General features: G+C 42.1%; 1 protein-coding gene across 1 annotated transcript in view; it reads left to right on the top strand.

The window, feature by feature from the left end:
- The window catches only part of STYXL2 (serine/threonine/tyrosine interacting like 2), a 117,111-nt gene that overhangs the window by 54,147 nt on the left and 40,910 nt on the right, over positions 1-22,054 (top strand). The window contains exon 3 of the mRNA XM_040339083.1: positions 17,675-17,769. Within this exon, the coding sequence (XP_040195017.1) occupies positions 17,675-17,769 (95 nt within the window). The remainder of the gene's footprint in view (positions 1-17,674; positions 17,770-22,054) is intronic.

Genomic DNA, 22,054 nt, shown 5'->3' with positions numbered 1-22,054 from the left:
CAGACAGAAAAAATTGCTTTTTTTTTATTTGTATTTATTTAGTAGGGTAGAGGAACTGCCCCTGTTGGAGATGTTATGTCACTTCCTATCAGGAGAAACCGGTTTCGGTGTGAAAGTATGTAGGTGCGTGGAGATATCTCTAAGGACTTGTTTACATTAGGTTAGGGTGACCAGACGTCCCGGTTGAGGACACTGTCCCCAGAGGAAGTCTGTCCCCGTATTGCAAGGTAGATCCTGGGCGGGTGCACCACAAGCTGGGGCCAGGGGGGGTGGGTCGAGATTTGCTGGATTATACAGAGCAGGGATCTGCCGCTTACCCGGCTGTCAGGCGAAGTCCCACCTCCTGGGCCGGCTCCTATGATAGGCAGCACACCGGTGGCGTCTATCATAGGTGGCGGGACTTCATCTGAGGACAGCGCCACGTGGGGTAAACAGGAGATCTCTGCTCTGTATAATCCATCTGCTCTCCTCGCTCGCTATGCACTGATCACAGGTAAGGCTGAGCTGAGGGGCACTAATGAGGCTGCGCTGATGGGCACTAATGAGTATATTACACTCTTGAAATGTGCTTTAAAATGCAGGGCTTTACCTTTTATAAAAAAGAAAATAATGACGTTATGCAGTTGGGCTGGTATATTAAAGGGGTTGTAAAGGTAAAAAAAAAATTCCCTAAATAGCTTCCTTTACCTTAGTGCAGTCCTCCTTCACTTACCTCATCCTTCCATTTTGCCTTTAAATGTCCTTATTGCTTCTGAGAAATCCTCACTTCCTGTTCTTCTGTCTGTAACTACACACAGTAATGCAAGGCTTTCTCCCTGGTGTGGAGAGAGCCTCTTGAGGGGGGAGGGGGTGAGCAGGAGTGTCAGGACGCCCACTAACACACAGCTCCTTTCTCTATCTGCAAAGTAGAGAGCGTTTAGGGAATCCAGTTTAGCAGGATTCAGCCAATCTCTGGGGAGGTGTGCCCAGTTGGTGACCAGAAGTGCTGTTAAAATAGTTTGGAGCCCTAAGGAGATTGCCTCTTGTCCCCGAGGGGGTAGAATAGTGAGCTGAAAGGAGAGGGGCTGCTTGCTCCTGGTGCCCATGGGACTGGATGCTGAGCTACTTACAAAAGGCTGAACCTATGGACTGATCCTGTTCCTGTTCCCAGGTTCTGTGAGTAGAGTCTCCTATCGGTTCTGCAAGTTGCTTCATGGTCCCCAGCCGAGAACCTATAGACTGTTCCAGTCTAGCCAATCTGTTCTACCAGCTACTATATGGTCCCCAGCCCTGAAACTATAGATTGTTCTAGTCTAGCCTACCTGTCCTACCAGCTACTTCATGTTCCCCAGCCATGAACCTATAGACCGTTCCAGTCTAGCCAATCTGTCCTACAAGCTACTTCATGGCCCCCAGCCGTGAACCTATAGACTGTTGCAGTCTAGCCAATCTGTCTTACAAGCTACTTCATGGTCCCCACCCGTGAATTTCTAGATTGTTACAGTCTTGCCTATCTGTACTATCAGCTGCTTCATCGTTCCCAGCTGAGAACCTATAGACTGTTCCAGTGTAACCAATATGTCCTACCAGCTACTTCATGGTCCCCAGCCATTAATCTATAGACTGTTCCAGTCTAGTGTATTTGTCCTACCAGCTAATTCATGGTCCCCATCTGAGAACCTATAACCTGTTCCAGTCTAGCCAATCTGTCCTACCAGCTTCTTCATTGTCCCCAGTCATAAACCTATAGACTGTTCTAGTTTAGCCTATCTGTCCTATCACCTGCTTCATGGTCCCCAGCTGAGAACCTATAGACTGTTCAAGTGTAGCCAATCTGTCCTACCAGCTACTTCTTGGTCCCCAGCTGTGAGCCTATAGACCGTTGTAGTCTAATCTACTTGTCCTACCAGCTACTTCTTGGTCCCCAGTCGTGAATCTATAGACTGTTCCAGTCTAGTGTATCTGTCCTACGAGCTGTTTCATGGTCCCCAGCTGAGAACCTATAACCTGTTCCTGTCAAGCCAATCTGTCCTACCAGCTTCTTCATTGTCCCCAGCCATAAACCTATAGACTGTTCTAGTTTAGCCTATCTGTCCTACCAGTTACTTCACGGTCCCCAGCCGTGCACTTATAGACTGTTCCAGTCTAGCCAATCTGTCCTACCAGCTACTTCATGGTCCCCAGCCATGAACCTATAGACGGTTCTAGTTTAGCGTATCTGTCCTACCAGTTACTTCATGGTCCCCAGCCGTGCACTTATAGACTGTTCCAGTCTAGCCAATCTGTCCTACCAGTTACTTCATGGTCCCCAGCCGTGCACTTATAGACTGTTCCAGTCTAGCCAATCTGTCCTGCCAGCTACTTCATTGTCCCCAGCTGTGAACCTAAAGACTGTTCCTGTCTTGCTGCATCTCATTTACAAAATATCTCTTGGTCCCCAGCTGCGAGTGAAAAGAGACTGTTGCTACTGCTAAGAGAATTACCCTCAGGAGAATGGTGTCCAAGAGTTTTGAAGTGTTCCACATCACCCCAAATTCCTTCCCCAATTCCTTTAAGCAATAAAAATCAGAAAAGACAAACCCCTAGAGTGATCATCGAGTCAGAGTGAATAGACTGTTGCTGTGTGCCTGGCTGCCTCTGCACTGTAGTGGGAAAGAACCTGTCACATTTAAGTGGCCCCTTCGGGGGTAGTGCTACAGTTGTATTTAGACTTTAACGTAGAACTAAGGGCAAACACTCTGTCAGGTTTTTTTAACCTATAACCATGGTTTGGTGATGGGAAATCCCTTCAGAGTGAGGGAATCCCTGGTTGTCACCAGAACTAGTGTCCCCATCGGTAGATTTTTCCTCTATTGCTGTTCTTGGGACAACCCAAAATTTGGTATTTTGTTTTATATATTGGTAAATAGGACACATAGGAAGGGTGAATCTCCCTCATGGGGGCATAGACTTAAAAAACTGACGTGTTCTATTTCCTCTACACCCCATCCAGAACTTAGTTTTGTCTTTAGTTACTTTAACTGTTATCAGATATTCGCTGGGTCATTCCTTTATGTAACCCACCACCGTCATTATATCATTGGTTCTCCCCTGGGCATTCAGCCACCAAGAAGGATCCTGTTGCAATCAGAGTCGTATGATACCTACAGAATCTGTGACCTATAGAGGTGAATACCAGCAATGACGGTATGATATTCCATAGCCTTTAACAGCAACAACAGCTCCATGGCTCAAAGCTCTAAACATGCTTGTCTTGTAGATCAGAGATGTGGAAATATCTCAATCACTCACCTGTCATTGTATCTGCATGAAAGGCTGGAAGCCCAGAAGGGACCACCTGATAGTAATATGGAGGTGACAGTTGTAAGGAGCAGAACCATTATCACTTCAACTAACATCAACACTGAGGTTTGGGTTTGGTGCTATCATGGGTTTGTGGCAAATCCTGTGTGTTTGAGGTTTGTGGTCCTAGCGAGCTAATGCAGGAATTCAGCCAAATTCAAAATAGCCTTTGATCTTAGGTCGGTTGGCTTAAAAAAGGCTTGTCAGGACCTGGATCACCAGCAGGTGTCTCCCAGCAACCAGCAGATCCCAGTCTCCACCTGATGCTGGCTGCTGGGAGGGTATTTAGTACCCCCTCTCCCAGTACCTCTCGCTTCAGTGTTTTGCTCTGCTAGCCAATCGCTTTTCTTTGGATAGATCTCTTCCTCCTACCTGAACTTTGCCACTCTAGGACAGTATGTGTGTTACTGGCAGGATCCCAAGAAGAGAATAAAGGAAACAAATATTCAGTTACCACTTCTAAAGAATGGTAAGCTGGTGAATTTATAGAAAAAATTGCAAGGTAGTAATATAGAAGATGCCTTTGCTTTGCAAAGGCTCCATGGCTGTCATCTTGATCCTGACTTCTCTACCTAGTAGACCTGGTACAAGCCAGTGGCGTAGCGTGGGGGGTGCACCGCCCCGGGTGCAAAATTTAGAGGGGCGCTGTCACGAGTGTGGAGAGGAGGGAGCACCAACAACAGATGGAACATAGGAACATATGCATGATGTCACCACACCACTTACCAAGCACGCTCTCCTCTTCCCTACAGCCACAGCTGTCTCACACAGTGGATCATGTGACCAGACTGGAGCTAGCTGAAAATAGGCAAGTCCATGAGTCAGGGGGCACAAATTACTTACCTCGCCCCAGGCGCCGACAACCCATGCTACGCCACTGGTACAAGCATCAGATATTCACAAAACTTCATTGGCTGCATGCTTGATAGGGGTCAGTGACCCACTAGGTGGTGAAGCCAGGATGACAGCCCTAGACAACTACACCTTGAAAAGTCTAATCTCTTGCCCTCCATACTTGTTCCAGGTCAGTGACTGACATAGGTAGAGAAAGCCAAGGTGGGAACCTGCTGGCTTATGAAACAAAGACGCTAGCCCTGGACTCTCCCATATTTGTATCAACACATCTTCCCTGTAGGGTGGTCTGACTGACTGATTTTTTTCCTTCCGCTCATAAAACAATATGTATCAAAAATGATTATTTAATAATAAAATCATTTAATAATAAAAACGTATTCAATTACTATGTATTATGGGCCAGATCCACATAGAATTGGATAGGCGGAGCGTATCAGAGATACGCTACGCCGCCATATCTTACCTGGCTTTAAGTCGAATCCAGGAAGATTTTGCACCGTAAGTTACGGCGGTGTAGTGTATTTCTGGCGGCGGAATTCAAATCGGCGATTAGGGGGCGTGATTCATTTAAATGAAGCGCGTCCCCGCGCCGATTGAACTGCGCATGCTCCGTTTCGAAATTTCCCGCCGTGCATTGCGCTAAATGACATCGCTAGGATGTCGTTTTTTTTACTCAAAAAATCAAATTTCGACCTGGGAACGACGGCCATACTTAACATGGCAAGTCTATCTATACGCCGCAAAATACCATCTTTAACTATACGCCGGAAAAAGCCGACTACAGACGACGTTACAGAATGCGACGGCCGCGCCTACGTTCGTGGATCGCCGTAAATCGCTAATTTGCATACCCGACGCGGAAAACGACGTGAACTCCACCCAGCGGACGCCGAAGTACAGTATTGCATCTAAGATCCGAAGGCGTACGAAGCCGTACTCCTGTCGGATCTAACCCAGATGCCGTTGTATCTTGGTTTGAGGATTCAAACTAAAGATACGACGCGGGAAATTTGAAAGTACGCCGGCGTATCAGTAGATACGCCGGTGTACTCGCTTTGTGAATCTACCCCCTTGTATTAAAAATGATTATTTAATAATAAAATCATTTAATAATAAAAATGTATTCAATTACTATGTATTATTTATTTAAAAATATTTATAAAAAAAACACAAATTATTCCAAAATAAAAAATTACATGAGATATGTCATTCTAAATTCATGCAGGTTATGTCCTAATGCTTTTTTTTTTTTATTATTATTTTGTTTTATTTTGCTTTTAAATGAAACATTAAAAAATAAATGTGTATATAGATATATCTATATCTATAGATATATGTATATAGATAGATAAATAGATACATATATATATATATATATATATATATATATATATTTTTTTTTTTTTTTTCAGTTTGCAGTGCTAGAACATGTCCTGCTCCGAAATATTTAAAATTACATTGAGTGCAAAAAAAAAATTCTAAATATTCCATCCTGGAGAAAAAGTATCTGTTTATGTACAAAGTGATTATTTATTTAGTGCATACTACAAAATGAAAAAAAAAATAAATCCCTGTGAACTTGGATGAATAAATCCTTTGATTTCCTTGCTCTTTATTAATCTGCAGTACGGGACATGTAAACAGATCTGTTTGCTGAAAATTTCATTTTGTGGGTCCAGTTGACAACCACCCTTATTAACAGTTGTGATGTTCTTGCACGGAGTGGACAGCTCATTGGTTACAGCTTGGCTTTTCTAGTAATAATTTGTATGTACCGGCATGGCTATATTAGGACAGCTTGCAATTGTTAATGGTTATTCCTGGAAGTTGACAAAATGGCCAATATCACATTTGCTGGTACACACACACACAACCAAACAACAAACAAAACATTGGTGGCAGATTATTTTCTCCTGAATTTACAGATTTTACTTTTATTTTTCATAAACTGCTTTGTTATTACATAGAAAATCTCTGAGCATTCTATGAAGCCTTTATGTGTTTTATTTCCTTTCTGTTCTGTTTTTTTTTTTTTTTATAATCAGAATTTACTTTATTTTATATTTATAATCATTTTCACTTTATCCTAGTTATTATTTTATTTCTTTGATCTTATTCTAGTTATCACTTTAATTTTATTCTAGGTACTATTCTGTTCTGGGTTTTTTTTTTTTTTTTTTTCGTAATCAGAATATACTTTATTTTATTTATATATTATAATCATTTTTATTTTATCTTAATTATTATTTTATTTCTTTGATCTCATTCTAGTTATCACTTTAATTTTATTCTAGGTATTATTCTGTTCTGTTTTTTTTTAATAATCAGAACTTACTTTATTTTACATTTGTAATCATTTTCATTTTATCCTAGTTATTATTTTATTTCTTGGATCTCCCTCTAGTTATCACTTTAATTTTATTCTAGGTATTATTCTGTTCTGTTTATATATATATATATATATATATATATATATATATATGTGTATGTATTTATATATATATATATATAATTAGAATATACGTTATTTTACATTTATAATCAATTTCATTATATCCTATTTATTATTTTATTTCTTTGATCTCCTTCTAGTTATCACTTTAATTTTATTCTAGGTATTATTCTGTTCTGTTTATATATATTTATATATACATATATGTGTGTGTGTGTGTATATATATATATATATATATATATATATATATATATATATATATATAATTAGAATATACTTTATTTTACATTTATAATCATTTTCATTTTATTTTATTTCTTTGATCTCCTTCTAGTTATCACTTTAATTTTATTCTAGGTATTATTCTGTTCTGTTTTATATATAGAATATACTTTATTTTACATTTATAATCAATTTCATTATATCCTAGTTATTATTTTATTTATTTGATCTTATTCTAGTTATCACTTTAATTGTATTCTAGGTATTATTCCGTTCTGTTTATATATATATATATATATATATATATATATATATATATATATATATATATATATATATATATATATATATATATAAAATCAGAATATACGTTATTTTAATCATTTTAATTTTATCCTAATCATTTTTTTTGTTTCTTTGATCTTATTCTAGTCATCACTTTCATTTTATTCTAGGTATTATGTAATTACTTTAATTTTATGCTACTTTTTACTTTAATTTTATCCCACTTTTTACTTTAATTTTATCCTAGTCAGGGCAAAAAAAATAAAAGCAATGATAAACGGCTGGCTAAAATATATTTTGCTAAACATTATTATTACTTTAAAAAAAAATCAAATAAATAAACATTTTCAAATTGTGAAACAATGAAATAAAATTGCAAGTATAATATGATATTATGATCACAACAAAAGCATATTGTTTTTATTTCTATAAAATGTATTTTTTTTTTTATAAGATCAGTAAAATCTTCTAAACCAAATGGCAAAACAAGAAAAGCAGATTTATATTTTATATCTACGAGGAGAGGTAGTTATTTTTATTTTTCCTGAAAAAAAAATCTGGCATTTTCTGCCCTTTAATTCTCTTCTGAGAAAAGCAGGACTAAAAACACAGGATGAGGCGTCCATCTCCCCAACTCCCAGAATGCTTTGTGACTGACATGAAAAAACACAAGCCTTGATGATCCTTCCCTCTCGACCTGTATCCAGATGGCTACCCTGGTATCGATCCGTTGGTAATATATAACATGATGAATGTGTAGGGCTATTTCTGTCACCTTGGATACAAAAACCACCAGCGCTAGCTGATTGAATCCCCTGCCATTATTTCCACTGCAGAAACAGGATTTTTTTTTTTTTTTCCTTTTTCCTTTTTAAAATTTATCCTTGTGATGTATTTTCGTACCAAGGCTGTGTTGTGTGTCGCTGACCATTTTGGCATGCATATAATTGGAAGTTGGAATGCAACCAGATACAAGGGGGGACAAGAACATAGCTCTGGGGCTACTGCTGAGGAAAATGAAAAATAAATAAAAAATAAATAAATAAACATGTAAGAGAACATACGGTAAAAAATAATAATTAAATAAATAAATAAACATGTAAGAGAACATACGGTAAAAAATAAAAAATAATAATTAAATAAATAAATAAACATGTAAGAGAACATACGGTAAAAAATAAAAAAATAATAACTAAATAAATAAACATGTAAGAGAACATACGGTAAAAAATAAAAAATAACTAAATAAATAAATAAACATGTAAGAGAACATACGGTAAAAAATAAAAAATAATAATAAAATAAATAAATAAACATGTAAGAGAACATACGATAAAAAATAATAATTAAATAAATAAATAAACATGTAAGAGAACATACGGTAAAAAATAAAAAATAATAACTAAATAAATAAATAAACATGTAAGAGAACATACGGTAAAAAAAAAAAATAATAATAATTAAATAAATAAATAAACATGTAAGAGAACATACGGTAAAAAAAAAAAATAATAACTAAATAAATAAACATGTAAGAGAACATACGGTAAAAAATAATAAAATAAATAAATAAACATGTAAGAGAACATACGGTAAAAAATAAAAAATAATAACTAAATAAATAAATAAACATGTAAGAGAACATACGGTAAAAAATTAAAAATAATAACTAAATAAATAAATAAATAAACATGTAAGAGAACATACGGTAAAAAATAAAAAATAATAACAAAATAAATAAATAAACATGTAAGAGAACATACGGTAAAAAATAAAAAATAATAACTAAATAAATAAAACAACATGTAAGAGAACATACGGTAAAAAAATAAAAAATAACTAAATAAATAAACATGTAAGAGAACATACGGTAAAAAATAAAAAATAATAACTAAATAAATAAATAAATAAACATGTAAGAGAACAAACGGTAAAAAATAAAAAATAATAACTAAATAAATAAACATGTAAGAGAACATACGGTAAAAAATAAAAAAATTATAATTAAATAAATAAATAAACATGTAAGAGAACATACGGTAACAAATAAAAAATAATAACTAAATAAATAAATAAACATGTAAGAGAGCATACAGTAAAAAATAAATAAAAATTCAAATAAGTAAATAAGTAAGAGAACATACGGTAAAAAATAAAAATAAATTAAAAATAAATAAACATGTAAGAGAGCATACGATAAAAAAACAAAAAATAATCAACTAGCAGAAAAGCGCAGTGGACGCGACAAATGGGGCTTTGTATTATTTTGGAGTGATATATCATATCCCCATAGATTAACCTTCTACTAGGAACCGAGCCATGATGCATTGGGGTGATAGAGGGAGAGAGCAAAATAAAATATATATTCTATCATGGAACTGTGTGAGGAGGACTAGCATTAATTAAAAAGACAGAATCATTTTAGATATCCAAGCGTTCCAGTGTTCTTTTGGCAAAAGGAACGACGCTCGTCATCTGGGGCAAGTTTTAAGGCAGCAAAGAGTGACTGAAGCCGGCAGAGGCGGCTGGAGGAAAGAGGGATAGAGAGACATGGAGGGAATGTACAACTCCAACAAGAGACTACGGGGCAGATCCACGTACCTTTGCGCCGGGCGCAGCGTATCTAAGATACACTACGCCGCCGTAACTTATTTATTTTATTTCGAATCCTCAAAGAATTTGCGCCGTATGTTACGGCGGCGTAGTGTATCTCTGGCGGCGCAAGTGCGCGGAATTCAAATGGATGTGATGGGGGCGTGTTTTATGTAAATACGGCGTGACCCAACGTAAACAACGTTTTTTTTTAACAGCGCATGCGCCGTCCGTGGGGGTATCCCAGTGCGCATGCTCGAAATGAACCCGGAACAAGCCAATGCTTACGACGGTGACGTCATTCTACGCAGATCCCTATTCGCGAACGACTTTCTTTGTGGATCTGCCCCTACATTTCTACATGGAGAAGAGATACATAATGAAATAATACAATTATTTATTACAGATTGGTGTATTATAGGTATCAGAGATATATAAATAATAGGTACAGATATAAAAATAGACAGATAGATAGAAAGATAGAATATAGGTAATATATATAGGTTATGTTAGATAGATAAATACATAGATATATTGGGCCAGATCCACGAAGACTTACGACGGGCGTATCAGTAGATACGCCCTCGTAAGTTCGAATCCCCGCTGTCGCAACTTTAAGCATATTCTCAAATACGCTTAAATGTTGCTAAGATACGGCCGGCGTAAGTCTCCTACGCCGTCGTATCTTAACTGCATATTTACGCTGGTCGCTAGGTGGCGTTTCCGTCGATTTCCGCGTCGAGTATGCAAATTAGCTAGATACGGCGATCCACGAACGTACGTCCGGCCGGCGCATTTTTTTACGTCGTTTCCGTAAGGCTTTTTTCGGCGTATAGTTACCCCTGCTATATGAGGCGTATCCTATGTTAAGTATGGCCGTCGTTCCCGCGTCGAAATTTTAAAATTTGACGTTGTTTGCGTAAGTCGTTCGCGAATAGGGCTTTGCGTAGAATGACGTTCACGTCGTAAGCATTGGCTTGTTTCGGGTTAATTTCAAGCATGCGCACTGGGACACCCCCACGGACGGCGCATGCGCCGTTAAAAAAAAAACGTCATTTACATTGGGTCAAGACGTATTAACATAAAACACGCCCCCACCTCATACATTTGAATTGCACGCCCTTACGCCGCCCAAGTTACACTACGCCGCCGTAACTTACGGCGCAAATTCTTTCTGGATACAGAAAATACGCTGGAAGTTACGGCGGTGTAGTGTATCAGAGATAGGTTACGCCGGACGGAAAGAAGCGCCGCCCTTCGTGGATCTGGCCCATAGATAGATAGATAGATAGATAGATAGATAGATAGATAGATAGATAGATAGATAGATCTCGTAGATGGAATAATAAGTAAATATATTATTGGTATGTGATAGGTACAGAGATAAAATGAAATAGCTTATAGGTAACATACTGTATATAGGTTATGGATTATAGGAGATAGATAGATACTGTAGATGGATTCATAAGTATATAGATTATTGGTATGTGATAGGTAGATAGATAAATAAATAGATATTGTAGAGAGAATAATAAATATATTATTGATATGTAAGGGGTAAATCGATAGACAGATAGATAAAGACATTATTAAAGTATTCTAATGTCACAGATAAAAAGATAACCAGGTACAGAAGTAGATAGATAGATGATATAGATAATTCTAGGGGTGGAAGGGATAGAAGGATAATTGGATACACAGCCCGATTATAGATATAAAAGGTGGTGGGAAATAAAATGGAAGTTTCCGGTATATAGAGATGGAACTTTTCCTTTTATCCCGGATTGTTACGTTGTATCGCTCTGTGGATGTCTCCATGTATACGGAATACTGAATTCCGCTCTGTTTATTCTTGTTTTATTTTTCCGTAATAATCAAAAAGATCCGCCGCTACTTTTAAGTGTCAAGAAAAGAGCTGTTGCCATGACAACCGCTAATGCAGAAGGGGAATCACTGCTGACCACCACAAGCTCCCTTTCCTATAGAAGTGCCCAGGATCAGGCGCTCCCCATCACCAGCCCTCGTCACTCCTGTCCCCCCAGCCCTTGTCACTCCTGTCCCCCCAGCCCTCGTCACTCCTGTCCCCCCAGCCCTCGTCACTCCTGTCCCCCCAGCCCTCGTCACTCCTCTCCCCCCAGCCCTCGTCACTCCTGTCCCCCCAGCCCTCGTCACTCCTGTCCCCCCAGCCCTCGTCACTCCTGTCACCCCAGTCAGCCCAAAATATTTTGGGTCTTTGTGGAAACTGTTCATTAGGGCCAGTCAAGGACCCGTGGAAGGATGCCTATACCGAGAACACATGGAGCCCGCCGCCCTTGACCTCTTTCTTCTATGGGAAATGCTGGGAAATGCTGGTCTCCTGGCTGTTAGGGTGGTTCAGTGGCTTCAGTCATTTTTGAATTACCGACCCAGAACACATGGAAATCTGGAGTTCTGACTATGCTTGTTTTGTGTGATTAGCACAGATTAGCTGTTCAGGTCTCTTTAGGGGGTCTGTTTCTTAAAAAAAATATTTCTACCTGCCACTCTATAAAAAATTAGAAGAGGACTTGAGTGGGTGGGGGGCACATGGTCTGTCATGGTTAGGCAAAATGTACTCCGTAAAGATAACACTTCTACCACGCTTATTATATTATTTTCATTTCCTACCAATAGCGTTAGTGAGATCTGACTTGGTGAGATTCCAATCCAAGCTTATTCATTTTGTTTGGCATGGCAAGAATCATAGAGTTTCTAAACAAGTATTCTTCCTGGGGAGACCAGATATAGTGAATGCAGGGTCCTGGGGAGACCAGATATAGTATATGCAGGGGCCTGGGGAGATCAGATATAGTGAATGCAGAGTCCTGGGGAGACCAGATATAGTGAATGCAGGGTCCTGGGGAGACCAGATATAGTGAATGCAGAGTCCTGGGGAGACCAGATATAGTGAATGCAGAGTCCTGGGGAGACCAGATATAGTGAATGCAGGGTCCTGGGGAGACCAGATATAGTGAGTGCAGGCTCCTGGGGAGACCAGATATAGTGAATGTAGACTTCTGGGGAGACCAGATATAGTGAATGCAGGCTCCTGGGGAGAGCAGATATAGTGAATGCAGGGTCCTGGGGAGACCAGATATAGTGAATGCAGGGTCCTGGGGAGACCAGATATAGTAAATGCAGGGTCCTGGGGAGATCAGATATAGTGAATGCAGAGTCCTGGGGAGACCAGATATAGTGAATGCAGGGTCCTGGGGAGACCAGATATAGTGAATGCAGGCTCCTGGGGAGAGCAGATATAGTGAATGCAGGCTCCTGGGGTGACCAGATATAGTAAATGTAGACTTCTGGGGAGACCAGATATAGTGACTGCAGGGTCCTGGGGAGACCAGATATAGTGACTGCAGGGTCCTGGGGAGACCAGATATAGTGAATGCAGGCTCCTGGGGAGACCAGATATAGTGAATGCAGGGTCCTTGGGAGACCAGATATAGGGAATGCAGGGTCCTGGGGAGACCAGATATAGTGAATGCAGACTTCTGGGGAGACCAGATATAGTGACTGCAGGCTCCTGGGGAGAGCAGATATAGTGAATGCAGGGTCCTGGGGAGACCAGATATAGTGACTGCAGGGTCCTGGGGAGACCAGATATAGTGACTGCAGGGTCCTGGGGAGACCAGATATAGTGAATGCAGGCTCCTGGGGAGACCAGATATAGTGAATGCAGGGTCCTTGGGAGACCAGATATAGGGAATGCAGGGTCCTGGGGAGACCAGATATAGTGAATGCAGACTTCTGGGGAGACCAGATATAGTGACTGCAGGCTCCTGGGGAGAGCAGATATAGTGAATGCAGGGTCCTGGGGAGACCAGATATAGTGACTGCAGGGTCCTGGGGAGACCATATATAGTGAATGCAGGCTCCTGGGGAGAGCATATATAGTGAATGCAGGCTCCTGGGGAGAGCATATATAGTGAATGCAGGCTCCTGGGGAGACCAGATATAGTGAATGCAGGGTCCTGGAAAGACCAAATATAGTGAATTCAGACTCCTGGGGAGAGCAGATATAGTGAATGCAGGCTCCTGGGGAGAGCAGATATAGTGAATGCAGGCTCCTGGGGAGAGCAGATATAGTGAATGCAGGGTCCTGGGGAGACCAGATATAGTGAATGCAAGCTCCTGGGGAGACCAGATATAGTGAATGCAGGGACCTGGAGAGACCAGATATAGTGAATCCAGACTCCTGGGGAGACCAGATATAGTGAATGCATGCTCCTGGGGAGACCAGATATAGTGAATGCAGAGTCCTGGAAAGACCAGATATAGTGAACGCAGGGTCCGGTGGAGACCAGATATAGTAAATGCAGGGTCCTGGGGAGACCAGATATAGTGAATGCAGGGTCCTGGGGAGACCAGATATAGTGAATGCAGGGTCCTGGGGAGACCAGATATAGTGAATGCAGGGTCATGGGGAGACCAGATATAGTGAATGCAGGGTCCTGGGGAGACCAGATATAGTGACTGCAGGCTCCTGGGGAGACCAGATATAGTGGATGCAGGCTCCTGGGGAGACCAGATATAGTAAATGTAGACTCCTGGGGAGACCAGATATAGTGAATGCAGACTTCTGGGGGGACCAGATATAGTGACTGCAGGGTCCTGGGGAGACCAGATATAGTGACTGCAGGGTCCTGGGGAGACCAGATATAGTGAATGCAGGCTCCTGGGGAGACCAGATATAGTGAATGCAGACTTCTGGGGGGACCAGATATAGTGACTGCAGGGTCCTGGGGAGACCAGATATAGTGACTGCAGGGTCCTGGGGAGACCAGATATAGTGGATGCAGGCTCCTAGGGAGACCAGATATAGTGAATGCAGGGTCCTGGGGAGACCAGATATAGTGAATGCAGACTTCTGGGGAGACCAGATATAGTGACTGCAGGCTCCTGGGGAGAGCAGATATAGTGAATGCAGGGTCCTGGGGAGACCAGATATCGTGACTGCAGGGTCCTGGGGAGACCATATATAGTGAATGCAGGGTCCTCGGGGACACCAGATATAGTGAATGCAGGGTCCTGGGGAGACCAGATATCGTGACTGCAGGGTCCTGGGGAGACCATATATAGTGAATGCAGGGTCCTGGGGAGACCAGATATCGTGACTGCAGGGTCCTGGGGAGACCATATATAGTGAATGCAGGGTCCCGGGGAGACCATATATAGTGAATGCAGGGTCCCGGGGAGACCAGATATAGTGAATGCAGGGTCCCGGGGAGACCAGATATAGTGAATGCAGGCTCCTGGGGAGACCAGATATAGTGAATGCAGAGTCCTGGGGAGACCAGATATAGTAAATGCAGGGTCCCGGGGAGACCAGATATAGTGAATGCAGGGTCCCGGGGAGACCAGATATAGTGAATGCAGGGTCCCGGGGAGACCAGATATAGTGAATGCAGGGTCCTGGGGAGACCAGATATAGTGACTGCAGGGTCCTGGGGAGACCAGATATAGTGAATGCAGGGTCCCGGGGAGACCAGATATAGTGAATGCAGGGTCCTGGGGAGACCAGATATAGTGACTGCAGGGTCCTGGGGAGACCAGATATAGTGAATGCAGGCTCCTGGGGAGACCAGATATAGTGAATGCAGGGTCCTTGGGAGACCAGATATAGGGAATGCAGGGTCCTGGGGAGACCAGATATAGTGAATGCAGACTTCTGGGGAGACCAGATATAGTGACTGCAGGCTCCTGGGGAGAGCAGATATAGTGAATGCAGGGTCCTGGGGAGACCAGATATAGTGACTGCAGGGTCCTGGGGAGACCATATATAGTGAATGCAGGCTCCTGGGGAGAGCATATATAGTGAATGCAGGCTCCTGGGGAGAGCATATATAGTGAATGCAGGCTCCTGGGGAGACCAGATATAGTGAATGCAGGGTCCTGGAAAGACCAAATATAGTGAATTCAGACTCCTGGGGAGAGCAGATATAGTGAATGCAGGCTCCTGGGGAGAGCAGATATAGTGAATGCAGGCTCCTGGGGAGAGCAGATATAGTGAATGCAGGGTCCTGGGGAGACCAGATATAGTGAATGCAAGCTCCTGGGGAGACCATATATAGTGAATGCAGGGACCTGGAGAGACCAGATATAGTGAATCCAGACTCCTGGGGAGACCAGATATAGTGAATGCATGCTCCTGGGGAGACCAGATATAGTGAATGCAGAGTCCTGGAAAGACCAGATATAGTGAACGCAGGGTCCGGTGGAGACCAGATATAGTAAATGCAGGGTCCTGGGGAGACCAGATATAGTGAATGCAGGGTCCTGGGGAGACCAGATATAGTGAATGCAGGGTCCTGGGGAGACCAGATATAGTGAATGCAGGGTCATGGGGAGACCAGATATAGTGAATGCAGGGTCCTGGGGAGACCAGATATAGTGACTGCAGGCTCCTGGGGAGACCAGATATAGTGGATGCAGGCTCCTGGGGAGACCAGATATAGTAAATGTAGACTCCTGGGGAGACCAGATATAGTGAATGCAGACTTCTGGGGGGACCAGATATAGTGACTGCAGGGTCCTGGGGAGACCAGATATAGTGACTGCAGGGTCCTGGGGAGACCAGATATAGTGAATGCAGGCTCCTGGGGAGACCAGATATAGTGAATGCAGACTTCTGGGGGGACCAGATATAGTGACTGCAGGGTCCTGGGGAGACCAGATATAGTGACTGCAGGGTCCTGGGGAGACCAGATATAGTGGATGCAGGCTCCTAGGGAGACCAGATATAGTGAATGCAGGGTCCTGGGGAGACCAGATATAGTGAATGCAGACTTCTGGGGAGACCAGATATAGTGACTGCAGGCTCCTGGGGAGAGCAGATATAGTGAATGCAGGGTCCTGGGGAGACCAGATATCGTGACTGCAGGGTCCTGGGGAGACCATATATAGTGAATGCAGGGTCCTCGGGGACACCAGATATAGTGAATGCAGGGTCCTGGGGAGACCAGATATCGTGACTGCAGGGTCCTGGGGAGACCATATATAGTGAATGCAGGGTCCTGGGGAGACCAGATATCGTGACTGCAGGGTCCTGGGGAGACCATATATAGTGAATGCAGAGTCCTGGGGAGACCAGATATAGTGAATGCAGGGTCCCGGGGAGACCATATATAGTGAATGCAGGGTCCCGGGGAGACCAGATATAGTGAATGCAGGGTCCCGGGGAGACCAGATATAGTGAATGCAGGCTCCTGGGGAGACCAGATATAGTGAATGCAGAGTCCTGGGGAGACCAGATATAGTAAATGCAGGGTCCCGGGGAGACCAGATATAGTGAATGCAGGGTCCCGGGGAGACCAGATATAGTGAATGCAGGGTCCCGGGGAGACCAGATATAGTGAATGCAGGGTCCTGGGGAGACCAGATATAGTGACTGCAGGGTCCTGGGGAGACCAGATATAGTGAATGCAGGGTCCTGGGGAGACCATATATAGTGAATGCAGGGTCCTGGGGAGACCAGATATAGTGACTGCAGGGTCCTGGGGAGACCAGATATAGTGAATGCAGGGTCCTGGGTTTAATACCACTTTAATTTATACATTTGCTTAATTTCCATGATTGTATTACACATCTCACGTACGCGGTTTACAGACCTAGGTCGGTGTCACTCATTTTGAGTTCCCTGGTAGATATCATTTTATAGGAACTGTTGTACTAATAGGTATTTCTCAATGTTTTTTATTCCGTGGGTCATACCCGTGGGATGTTTTACAATTGTCGATTTATAACAAAGTTTATTTTTCATATATCTTTGTGGTGCGGAGATTTGCTTTAGGGGGGTACTTTTCCTTTTTGTGAATTCTTTATGTGTATGGAGTAGCGTGGTGCAATAAATACTCCGACATCTCGGATGTGACCGATGGAAACATGTGACTGATAGGCTTTCATTTTACATTTCTATTTGCAGCTTTTCCACCATTTCCAGCGCCTATACGGAGAGTATCTTTATGGAACCCATTCACCTGTCATCCTCCGTGGCAGCCAAGAAGATAATAAATGAAGGTGAGCTTCCAGCTGATATTAAAGCGCAGTTTAACCACTTGCTTACTGGGCACTTAAACACCCCTCCTGCCCAGAGCAATTTTCAGCTTTCAGCGCTGTCACACTTTAAATGACAATTACTCAGTCATGTAACACTGTACCCAAATGATTTTTTTGTCCTTTTTTTCCCACAAATAGAGCTTTCTTTTGGTGGTATTTGATCACCTCTGGGTTTTTTATTTTTTGCGCTATTAATGAAAAAAGACCGAAAATTTGGAAAAAAAATGATTTTTTCTTAGTTTCTGTGATAAAATTTTGCAAATTATTAATATTTCTTCATAAATTTTGGCCACAATTTATACTGCTACATGTCTTTGATAAAAATAACCCAAAATTTTTGGAAATTATTTGGTCTGTGTGAAAGTTTTAGAGTCTACAAGCTATAGTGCAAATCATAAAAAATTGTCACATCTGATCACACCTGATGTACTGAAGGCCTATCTCATTTCTTGGGACCCTAACAAGCCAGGAAAGTACAAATGCCCCCAAAATAACCCCTTTTTGGAAAGTAGACATTCCAAGGTATTTATTAAGAGGCATGGTGAGTTATTTGAAGTTGTGTTTTTTTCCCACAATACTTTGCAAAATAAAGATTTTTATTTTTCATTTAAAAAATTTCTCAAAATTGTCATTGTAATAGCTTATTTCTCTCACATGGCATGTGCATACCACAAATGACACCCCAAAATACATTCTGCTACTCCTCCTGAGTAAAACGATACCCCATGTGTGAGACTTTTTCACTGCCTGGCCACATACGGAGGCCCAACATGCAGGAAGCGCCATCAGGGGTTTTAGGAGCATAAATTGCACATCTAACTAGTTGACTACCTATTACACTTTTGAAGGCCCTGGAACACCAGGACAATGGAATTACCCACAAAGTGACCCCATTTTGGAAAGCTAATACCCCAACGTATAATCTATGAGGCATAATGAGTCTTTTGAACGGTTTATTTTTTTCCAGCAGTTTTTGGAAAATGTGGAAAAAAAATGAAAACGCATTTTTTTTACACAAAGTTGTCCATTGATAAGATATTTCCAACACATAGCATGTACATACCACAAATGACACCCCAAAATACATTCTGCTACTCCTCCTGAGTAAAACGATACCCCATGTGTGAGACTTTTTCACTGCCTGGCCACATACGGAGGCCCAACATGCAGGAAGCGCCATCGGGGGTTTTAGGAGCATAAATTGCACATCTAACTAGTTGACTACCTATTACACTTTTGAAGGCCCTGGAACAACAGGACAATGGAATTACCCACAAAGTGACCCCATTTTGGAAAGCTAATACCCCAACGTATAATCTATGAGGCATAATGAGTCTTTTGAACGGTTTATTTTTTTCCAGCAGTTTTTGGAAAATGTGGAAAAAAAATGAAAACGCATTTTTTTTACACAAAGTTGTCCATTGATAAGATATTTCCAACACATAGCATGTACATATCAAAAATTACACCCCAAAATACATTCTGCTACTCCTCCTGAGTAAAATGATACCCCATGTGTGAGACTTTTTTACTGCCTGGCCACATACAGAGGCCCAACATGCAGGAAGCGCCATCAGGGGTTTTAGGAGCATAAATTGCACATCTAACTAGTTGACTACCTATTACACTTTTGAAGGCCCTGGAACACCGGGACAATGGAATTACCAACACACTGACCCCATTTTGGAAAGCTAACACCCCAACGTATAATCTATGAGGCATAATGAGTCTTTTGAATGGTTCATTTTTTTCCAGAAGTTTTTGGAACATGTGGAAGAAAAATTAAAACTCATTTTTTTTACACAAAGTTGTATGTTTCTAAGATATTTCCAACACATAGCATTTAGATAGCAAAAATTACACCCCAAAATACATTCTGCTACTCCTCCTGAGTACAACAATACCACGTGTGTGAGACTTCTACATAGCCTGACCACATACAGAGATCCAACATGCAAGGAACACCGTCAGGTGTTCCAGAGACACATAGTATGCACATACCAAGAATTACACCTCAAAATACATTATGCTGAGCAAAGCGTAAACAAAAGATTACCTGTGGTAATAGTAGCGCAGTTCTACAGCAGGATAGCACTGGTCCAGGCAGCAGGCAGGGACTTGGTCAGCAACGTCCAGGCAGGGATACTGTCCCGTCAGGGTTAGTGCAGGTGGTCAGTTCATGCAACAGGCAGAGGCATGATGGCATAGGTCCTACAGGCAGCAGGCAGAAGTAGGGCCTTGTTCAGGACAGAATGGGGACAGGGGTAGAGGCTTCTCCCACCCAAATCTCTTTGAAGCCTCCGGGCAACCAGACCCTAATCTAGGATGAGAAAACGAAAAAGTTTTCTTCATCCAGAAAAACTTTTCTGGCGCCCCTCACATATGTGAGACCCCTGTGTTCCCACTAGTCCAGTAGCAGGGTACAAGATCAGTCCATGAGGCAGGCAAAAACATGGTCAAACAGTCCGAGGTCAGTTCCAGATCAGGCAGAGGCAGTACAGAATCGTTGGGCAGAAGAATGGTCGAAAAAACAGTCCAGGGTCAATTCCAAATCGGGCAGAGGCATTACAAAATCGTTAGGCAGAATCGTGGTCAAAAAACAAGCCGGGGTCAGTTACAGAGCAGGCGGTGGCATAAGGGGTGTGAAGGTGTGTGAAGGCAGGAACGGAGGATTAATACTTTAGTTTGGTGTGGTAACGGCGAAAACAGTCAATTATACAGAGGCCTGGTTTGGAAGGACAATCGGCACAATGGTAAGCTGTGTCTCGTCTGACTCCTTCACTGGCGCATACCTTGCATCGTTTTTGACGTCGTCGGCCTGTTTCTGTGGGAGGGACTTTATCGGGAAAATGACGCTCGGCGAGACGACTTAAAACATCAGATCGGATGGTTTGGGGTGCATCGTTGTGGAAAATAAGGGCAGTGATAAGGTCCTCTTGGTAGCCAAGGAAGCGTTTGGGGTTTTGGGTGGAGTTGCTGTAAATTACAAAAGAATTGTATATGGCCAATTGAAAAAAATAAATGGCAACTTTTTTGTACCAATGGTACGTTCTTCTTGTGGCAAGATAGGGCTCAAGCATCTGGTCATTAAAGTCGACCCCCCCCATAAACAAATTATAGTCCTGGATGCAAGTGGGCTTTCGGATGGTGGTGCCACGCCTTCTGCGGGTTTCAACAATGGTGTCATTGTGGATAGTAGATAGCATATAGACATCCCTTCTGTCCTTCCACTTCACCGCCAAAACCGCATTGTTACGCAGACTTGCTGATTCTCCTCTTTTCAACTTTTGGTTCACCAGGCTTTGAGGAAAGCCTTTCCTATTGTTTCTGACGGTGCCACATGCTGGCGTCTGCTTCTGGTGCAGGTTGTGGAACCGGGGAAGAGAGGTGTAGAAATTATCTACGTATAGATGGTATCCTTTGTCTAATAGGGGGTTGATTAGTTCCCAAACAATTTTGCCACTTGATCCCAAGTAGTCTGGGCAATTAGGGGGATTGATCTGGGTGTCCTTGCCTTCGTATACTCTGTAGGCATACAGGTATCCTGTGACTCGGTCACACAATTTGTAGACCTTCACACCATAGCGGGCTCTTTTGCTGGGCATGAATTGTTTTATTTGGAGTCTGCCACTAAATTTGATAAGGGACTCATCCACACAGATGTGTTGGTCCGGGGTGTACAATTGGGGGAATTTCTCGGAAAAATAATTGAGTAAGGGCCGGATTTTGAAGAGCCTGTCATGATCTGGGTGATTTCGGGGGTGGCACTGGGTATTGTCGTTGAAATGTAGGAATCTCATTATGGCAAAGTATCGGGCTCTGGGCATTATGGTGGAGAAGATGGGCATGTGGTAGATCGGGTTTTTGGACCAAAAGGCACGTGAAGTGTTTTTTGGGTTGAGTCCCATACAAAATGTGAGGCCTAAAAAAATTTTGAACTCGTCCAACGTAAGGTCTCTCCACTGGAAGGGACGGGCATAGTAGGACGTGGGATTGTTTGCAATAAATTGCTGTGCAAATAGGTTGCACTGGGCCACAATTTCGGATAGCATGTCCTCTGTAAACATGAGGTTAAAATAATCGAGTGGGGTAAAATTCTCCGTGTTCACTTGGATTCCTGGCTGGGCCGTGAAAGGGGGAATGTTGGCTTCTCCTGAAGTAGCAGGAAGCCACAAGGGGTTCTGAAGGGCATAGGGAAGGCTGGCATGGGTCCTGGAAGTTTGTTGCCGAGGCACTGCGGTGCTGG

This window comes from Rana temporaria, chromosome 2 (assembly GCF_905171775.1).
Source record: "Rana temporaria chromosome 2, aRanTem1.1, whole genome shotgun sequence".
Classification (NCBI taxonomy): Eukaryota; Metazoa; Chordata; class Amphibia; order Anura; family Ranidae; genus Rana; species Rana temporaria.
This window is presented reverse-complemented; position numbering and strand designations above follow the sequence as displayed.